Source organism: Aegilops tauschii, chromosome 7 (assembly GCF_002575655.3).
Source record: "Aegilops tauschii subsp. strangulata cultivar AL8/78 chromosome 7, Aet v6.0, whole genome shotgun sequence".
Lineage (NCBI taxonomy): Eukaryota > Viridiplantae > Streptophyta > Magnoliopsida > Poales > Poaceae > Aegilops > Aegilops tauschii.
Genome location: NC_053041.3, coordinates 419,263,505 through 419,271,995, shown reverse-complemented (window position 1 = coordinate 419,271,995; position 8,491 = coordinate 419,263,505). Strand labels below are relative to the sequence as shown.

General features: G+C 50.5%; 1 protein-coding gene across 1 annotated transcript; it reads left to right on the top strand.

The window, feature by feature from the left end:
• Window positions 1–5,772: 5,772 nt before the first annotated feature.
• On the top strand, window positions 5,773–8,252 carry LOC109743217 (F-box protein At5g49610). Its single transcript, XM_020302300.4, has 2 exons — window positions 5,773–7,088; window positions 7,946–8,252. Exon 1 carries the CDS (start codon window positions 5,883–5,885, stop codon window positions 7,074–7,076), a length of 1,194 nt encoding a protein of 397 aa, XP_020157889.1. The 5' UTR covers window positions 5,773–5,882; the 3' UTR covers window positions 7,077–7,088; window positions 7,946–8,252.
• Window positions 8,253–8,491: the final 239 nt, after the last annotated feature.

Genomic DNA, 8,491 nt, shown 5'->3' with positions numbered 1-8,491 from the left:
CCCCTGCAGGGAAGTTTATCTATTCGAATAGCCGTGTCCCTCGGTAAAAGGACGACCCGGAGTTGTACCTTGACCTTATGACAACTAGAACTGGATACTTAATAAAACACACCCTTCCAAGTGCCAGATACAACCCGGTGATCGCTCTCTAACAGGGCGACGAGGAGGGGATCGCCGGCTAGGATTATGCTATGCGATGCTACTTGGTGAACTTACCATCTACTCTCTTATACATGCTGCAAGATGGAGGTGGCCAGAAGCGTAGTCTTCGACAGGATTAGCTATCCCCCCCTTATTCTGGCATTCAGCAGTTCAGTCTACCGATATGGCCCTTTACACATATACCCATGCATATGTAGTGTAGATCCTTGCTTGCGAGTACTTTGGATGAGTACTCACAGTTGCTTTTCTCCCTCTTTTCCCCCTTTCCCTTCTACCTGGTTGTCGCAACCAGATGCTGGAGCCCAGGAGCTTGACGCCACCGTCGACGACGACTCCTGCTACACTGGAGGTGCCTACTACTACGTGCAGGACGCTAACGACGATCAGGAGTGGTTTAGGAGGGTCCCAGGCAAGAGGCCTTGCCTGTTCAATCGTTGCTACTTTTATGCTAGCCTTCTTAAGGCAAACTTGTTTAACTTATGTTTGTACTCAGATATTGTTGCTTCCGCTGACTCTTGTGTTTTCGAGCTTTTGTATTCGAGCCTTCGAGGCCCCTGGCTTGTAATATAAAGCTTGTTTTGTTTTAATTTGTGTCTAGAGTTGTGTTGTGATATCTTCCCGTGAGTCCTCGATCTTGATCGTACACATTTGCGTGTATGATTAGTGTACGATTGAATCGGAGGCGTCACATGGGCGAAGCCCAAATTGAGCGCCGCCGGTACCCCCTCATCTACCTGCCTCCCCTCGCTATTGTCGTTCGAGGCCGTCGGGCTAAGCCCGGGGTGGTGGACAGTGGCGCGGGGCATCTCTACAACGGTGGGATCTCATGATGGTGGATGCAAGCCTCTCGTTCGGCATGACGGCTTCTGCATGAGGCGGCCTCGAGGTTGCGCCAAGATCCGGCCGGGGGCTCTACATTGGCTGCTTGGGCGGGGTGGCAGCTCCCCTCATCCCTATGGAGCTCGTCCCCTCATGCTGCTCCGGCCAGCATCTGGTGCCATCTGGCTTTGCTGCTATGGCAACTCCAGATCCAGACGGCTGTGGCCGGATTCGGGCCCTCCCGCATCGGCTGGGTGGCTGGCGGCAGCAGACTATGGCTCGTTCTGGCTGGTGCGGGTTAGGGTGGCCGCCCTCCCTCCTGGCTCTGGTGCTTCTCAACGGCTATTGGTGGCTGCGGGTTGGGTAGTGTTGAGCGAGGAGGAAGCCGGGGCCGCGGCCCCGGGCTGCGGTCCAGGCGTCTTGGTCGTGGTGGTGGCCGGGATTGGCTCATCCGGCGGATCTCCATCCAGTTGCAGTCCCGGCATGTGCACGGGCATCTCACTCGCAGCTTGAGGCGCGGTTGTGAGTGCTGACGCGGTTGAGCTCGATGGTCAATGATGGATGGTGCAAGGCGCAACGGGAATGGCTGCGACGATCTCCACGCTCTTGAGTAGTCCAGTTCTGCAAGCATTTGTAGGGATGAGCGAGTTTCGGGCGAAAGCCTTGACCTGACTCTATTAGTGACGTTGACGGCGGCGCTTTCAGGCGTGGTTTACCTCCTTGAGGCATCATCGTGGTACTCCTCTTCCTTTATAATGGGCTTGGGCTCTCTGGGTGAAACCAAAGCTTCAGATTTTTTGGAGCGAGCCACGACGACGTCGTCGTTTCCCCCTTGGGCGCGTTGCTTGGGAGAGCTAGCTTGTGCTTGGTGCGCCTGGTTTTCTCCTATGTCGGGTTTGGTGGATGCCGGGGTAGTGGCCATGGAGGTTGATGTGCGCCGAGGTGGCGTGGCTCCATGGGGAGGGCAGCAGCTTGGCCTTTGCTTGGGTGGCAATCTGGGGCCACTAGGGTGGTAGGTTTTTCGGCTCGATCGACTCGCCCCAACGGGGGCGGTTGGGCGGTTTGTTGGGGCGACGGCGCCGAATGTGGTGCGACGTTCATGGTTTGCGTGCGGATGTTCTGAGTAGCGTGGGCTGCGAGCATCCGGGTCATGGGATGTCGCAGCTCGAGAGCGAGTAGTGGTATGTCGGGGCGGCGGCCCTGGATGTGATGCGGCGTTCGGGGTCTGTGTGTGCAGTTGCCCTGTGCAGCATGGGTTGTGGGCATCTGGGTCATGCTGCATTGTAACTCGAGTGCGGGCGGTGGCATGTCGGGGCGGCGACCCGAGCTCTCGGTGGCACCAAGAGCGTTTGACATCGTGTCGTGTGGGCGATGAGGTTGTTCTCGACGTTAGTGTTGGCGTCAAGGCTTCTGTGGAGGATGCGAGAGCGATGTCGGAGACGCACCAACGGCTGCGGTAGTCGGTTCTTCTCAGGCGCGTCCATAGGATTGCTTTGGCTGGTTTGTTGATGCAAAGTCAAAGTTGCTACAGTGGGCCCGGTGGCGTACGATGAAGGACAACAGTGAAGGAAATAAGCCCTAGAGGCAATAATAAAGTTGCTATTTTATATTTCCTTATTCATAATAAAATTTTATTATCCATGCTAGAATTGTATTGATCGGAAACCTAAATACATGTGTGAATACATAAACAAACACCGTGTCCCTAGTGAGCCTCTACTTGACTAGCTCGTTGATCAAAGATGGTTAAGGTTTTCTAACCATGGACATGAGTTGTCATTTCATAACAGGATCACATCATTAGGAGAATGATGTGATGGATAAGACCCTTCCGTTAGCTTAGCATAATGATCGTTCAGTTTTGTTGCTATTCCTTTCTTCATGTCAAATACATATTCCTTCGGCTATGAGATTATGCAACTCCCGGATACCGGAGGAATGCCTTGTGTGCTATCAAATGTCATAACGTAACTGGGTGATTATAAAGATGATCTACAAGTATCTCCAAAGGTGTTTGTTGGGTTGTCATAGATTGAGATTAGGATTTGTCACTCCGAGTATCGGAGAGGCATCTTTGGGCCCTCTCGGTAATACACATCATAAGCTTGCAAGCATACAACTAAGGAGTTAGTCATGAGGTGATGTATTACAAAACGAGTAAAGAGACTTGCCGGTAACGAGATTGAACTAGGTATGAAGATACTGACGATCGAATCTCGGGCAAGTAACATACCGATAGACAAAGGGAATTACGTATGTTGTTATAAGGTTCGACCGATAAAGATCTTTGTAGAATATGTAGGAGCCAATATGGGCATCTAGGTTCCGCTATTGGTTATTGACCAGAGAGGTGTCTCGGTCATGTCTACATAGTTCTCGAACCCGTAGGGTCCGCACGCTTAACGTTCGTTGACGATATAGTACTATATGAGTTATGTATGTTGGTGACGGAATGTTGTTTGGAGTCCCGGATGAGATCACGGACATGACGAGGAGCTCCGGAATGGTCCGGAGGTAAAGATTGATATATAGGATGATATGGTTCCGCCAAGAGGTAATGCCCACGAGGCTTTAGGTCGGCGCAAAAGGAGTTTTGCGGAGGCCGGGGGGCCAAACGCCGGAGACCCTGGCGTGTGGCCCTGGGCCAGACGCCGAGGCCCATGGCGTCTGGTCCTGGAAGTCCGAGAAGGACTCTTCCTTGCGGGCAAAACCGACTTTGAGCAGACTTTTGCTCCAAGTTTCGACCCCAAGGCTCAACATATAAATAGAGGGGCAGGGCTAGCACCCCAGACACATCAAAATTCACCAAGCCGTGTGTCGGCAACCCCATCCCCTCTAGTTTATCCTCCGTCTAGTTTCTGTAGTGCTTGGCGAAGCCCTGCGGAGATTGCTCTTCATCACCAACCGTCACCACGCCATCGTGCTGCCGGAACTCATCTACTACTTCGCCCCTCTTGCTGGATCAAGAAGGCGAGGACGTCACCGAGCTGAACGTGTGCTGAACGCGGAGGTGTCGTACGTTCGGTACTTGATCGGGACGGATCGTGAAGGTGTAAGACTACATCAACCGCGTTGATAAACGCTTCCGCTTACGGTCTACGAGGGTACGTAGACACACTCTCCCCCTAGTTGCTATGCATCTCCATTGATAGATCATTGCCTGTGCGTAGAAATTCTTTTGTTTTCCATGCAACGATTCCCAACAAGCATGTGGTTCGTTCGGTGATCTTCTGCGCACTAGCCACGCCTAGTTCTCCTTTGCAGTTCTCAGTCAGAGTCAAAGTTGTGTTGTATAGTCGTGGGTGGCTGAGTCCTGGCCCAAATCTTCATATAGCTCCACACAATCTCTACAAAGTGGGTTGAGTCGACAATCGTCTACGGCGAAGTCAGAGTTGTTTGTTCAGAGTTTAGGGAAGACATTGACGCCTCTAGGGGAGGAGTGATGATGATGACACCTGCGTGCTGTCTCGTCGAGGCCCTCTTTGGAGTGGTGTGTGTAGAGTATCTTAGATGTGCCGCTCAGCGGTTGTGATGTTTTTCGTCTGGTTTTCCATAACTAACGGGAAAATTTGGTTCCCTAATTATCCGAGCAACTCTTTTCTTCTTAATGAATGCAGGAATACCGCCATTTCGAAGAACGAGCAAACCCCTGACAATAGTTCTCGCAATTTCGAACATGTCCCTGCCATGTTAATCACAATACTATGTCTCCCCCACTCTCTTCTATACTCGCAAATAAGCGGTTAGGGAGAGGCAGTTTTCCACATAGTGTGTGCTGGCGAGGCCAGGGCTACCCCATCTCCATTTGCCACTCGTGAGAGGGGAGGGGGCGGGATCCCAGTTCTCTCTTGGCTTGTAAATAGTCATAGGGGGTAGTGTGTTCTGCTGCACTATTGGTGGGAGCAGTGCACGGGAGAATAATCCGCAACAGCTCCATTCCCACGCCGGTGACGTCTCAGAGTTGTATGCCATGTCTGCTCGTCGATCCTTCAGATCGGCGGTGTTAGGTTTCCCAGTCGACGTCGGCAAGACAACGACGATGACATCTCCACTGGAAGTTTGTGTCTTTGTGTTTCATCCCCGTTGAAGTGTTGTTGTTCCCTCCAACAACGTTGAGGAGTAGGATGACATTGTACAGGAGGTGGTTGGCGGTTACTAACTTTAGTGGTGGCGTCGTGTGCGGAACAAGATGGCCCGACTAGAACAAGGGAAGATGTATGTAGATGGAGGATTTGGTAATCTTCCTCGATGGTGTTGATGTGAAGTTACGAATCCGAGGTCGGGATGGCACGGGACTGACCCCAGTTGACATGCCACAACGTTATGTGCCCTGCCGCTTGCGGCATGCCTGATCTTTTAGTTCACAAAGCCCCGACAACAATGGTGCCTCCCTAGCTATGGCAATGATGGAGGCCTTTCTCCTCTATCTCCGGCGAGCATCTTGACGGTGTTGGAGGTTGGCAGTTTTGACATGTGCAAGAAGCCCTTGGGTGTATTTTTGTTTCTTTTAGGCTCTGTTGTGCAAGGTTTTTCAAAATAGTTGTCTTGTTTCTGTGTTTTTTTTTCCATATATGTGTGTTCCAATTGCATGCTTACCTAAAAAATTGAACCAAAATTTATTTGGCTGACGTGTATTTTGAACGTTTTTCTAGCAGTTTTAGTTGTATTTCTTCATAGCAACATGACATTTTTTCTGGGAGAATGATAGTCTCGAGTCTTCTTTTGAGAAAATGCCGTGTTGGTCTAAAGAAACTGCCAATTGCGAACCTGCCGTGCCGAGAATCGCCTGCTTTCGCACTTGGCGTAAAACCTGAAGGCGCCTTCACCTGAAATCCTGAAAGCTATGCTCTGCGGTGTTTCTGCCGCTAGAACAAGTTCCCCCAAGATCCAGTAGGAGGAGCATGGCAGAAGCGGCGGCCGTCGGCGGTCCTCGCCTCCCTGAGGAGATCGTCACCTGGGAGATTCTCATCCGCCTGCCGCCGAAGCCACTCGTCCGCTGCCGCGCCGTCTGCCGCTCCTGGCACCGCCGCCTCACCTCCGACGCCAAATTCCTCCTCGCCCACCACCGCCGCCAGCCCTCGCTCCCTCTCGTCACCACCGGAGAAACCCATGAGAGAAGGATCGACGCCCTGGACCACCGCACCCGCGAGCGGCGCCCTGTCGCGCGGGCGGCCACCGCCGAGGACCTCGACGTGCTCGCCTCCTGCGACGGCCTCCTCATCCTCGTCGCCTACGGCGGCCTCCACATCTGCAACCCGGCGACTCGCCAGCGCGCTCCTCTCCCGCTGCTTCACGCCGCCTGCATCTCCGGGCTGTACCCTCACCGCCCATCGGGGTCGTACCGAGTGCTGTGCTGCTTGAAGAGAGCCGAGGACGACCGTGCCGTGTACCACGTGCACACCGTCGGATCCGACGAGCTCAGGTGCGTCGGGCAGCCTCTCGATCCGTGGGCGTCCGGGCATCAGGTGCATGCGCTGCCGATGATGCTCTCTTGGCACCCGCTCGTGCTGGCAGACGGCAGATTTTACTGGCACCCCGTGCATTTGCCTGGTGGCAGCGGCAAGGTCAACGACATGCTGGTGTTCGACACCGTGGCCGAGTCTTTCCAGCATATGATTTCCCCCGTTGAGGGCCCCCTTCTTGAGCTGTTTGAGATGAATGACACCCTTGGATTGTATGCCTTCCGTGGTGGCACAGCTGATCTTTGGGTGCTGCAGGATCACCACAGCTGGGCCTGGTCAATGAAGCACCGGATCAAATTGCAGGTGGTGGCCTTCTCTCTAGTGCCGGACATCCAAGGAGATTTGCTCCTCCTTTCTCGAAAGGGGAAGACAGGCATTCGGTGGCAATATCTGCAGTATATTTCTGGTGCCGATGGCAGTTTGTCCACACGGTATGAATGGAGCGTGTTTCTGAATCTTAAGAAACATAGGTTCAGAGAAAGCCTTGTTCCGCATTCCTTCTTCTTGATGGATGGCAATAATGATGGTGGTGTGGATGAAAAGCCGTTGTTCGACGGGTTGTCAACTGTGGCGGTGCTTCCTGATGATAATTCTGAGCTTCACTACGGAACCCGTGATGGACAAGTCCGGTGAATCATCGCAGGAGTGAGTCACTCTTGATGATTTTGAATTCTCCTCATTTCTTAGTAGTATGTTTTTGCTATCTAAGTTTAGAAGGTTCAAGGTATCTGATAAAGCAAAGATGAGTAACCTGATACCATGCCTCAAGTTTTCGGTGCTTCCCATCAACACATTATTTGTGTTTCCCATCAACACATTATTGTGTTTCCCATCAACACATGATTGGCATGCAGAATAAAGTGCTTATGGGGCTTATTTAGTTTCTGTGCTATAAACTTTGTAATAGGCTCTGCCAATTTCGCTGCTGACTTGTGTACGAAGGAGGCAACATTAGCTAGGGCCGCTTTGTTTCTCTACAGGTCTTTGTATGTACTTCAGTGGTTGGATTTCTTCATGTTGTCCATTATTGGCGTGAGCTACCGTGGTGCAATGACGACAAGTTTAGTTGCAGCTTTGGCGAGATTTGGAGGCATATAGTCATAGTCATAGTCTCCCTTTTGTTTGGGGTAGTTTTCGTATCTGTGGGTTCAATTTCCCTATATCTGATTGTATCCAGTGTTCTATTGATCTAATATAAATGAGATGCAATTTCAAAAAATAATGCTAGGGTCACTTTGTTATAGGATTCATGGTTACTAGTAGCTGCCTTTCTTACGTGCTGTTTACAGCATGTCTGTAGCCTGATTAATCAATGAAAGAGGAAAGCACTTGAGCTCAAAAACAAAATGGTTATGTTATGCCCTTGTAGATTTGTGGTCTTCTATTTGTAACTCGTATATCTGGTAATCAATTGATGATGTATTGAGATTTTGATAAACAACCTTTTTATCTATTGCTGATACTTTCAGTGTAAACTTATTTACCTGGCCTTCTTCCTGTAGGCCTTCTCAAAGTGAATGGTAGCAGTAAGATGGCAAGATTACATGACGATGGAAATACATTTCTCCCCCATCTTGACACCACTTCTTGTTTTGTTAATCTTGATACACTGCTTGCATGTGTAGACACATCCTAGAAACGTTCCAGAAATTTTTATCTATAGGATCATGTATGGTATATGCCAGGTACTCCCTTCGTCTCATAATGTAAGACGTTTTTGCAAACTAACATAGCTTGCAAAAACCTAGCTAATGTTGCCTCCTTCGTACCAAAGTATCTACCATGCCAAAAAAAAATTGGATTTTTTTGAATTTTTATAGTATTTGTTTTGATTTTTTTATTCAGCACAGGTGCAGATGCTCCTGGGAGCCAAAATGCCTCACTCTGCAAAAACATCTTATATTGTGGGACGGAGGGTGCAAAAACGTGTTATATTATGGGACTGAGGAAGTACCATTTTATCACTTCAGAAATAGATCTCTCAGAAGCTCTTTTCCAATCCTTTTTGTTACACAAAGAAAGATGTTTTGGGGATAGATCTAGTGACA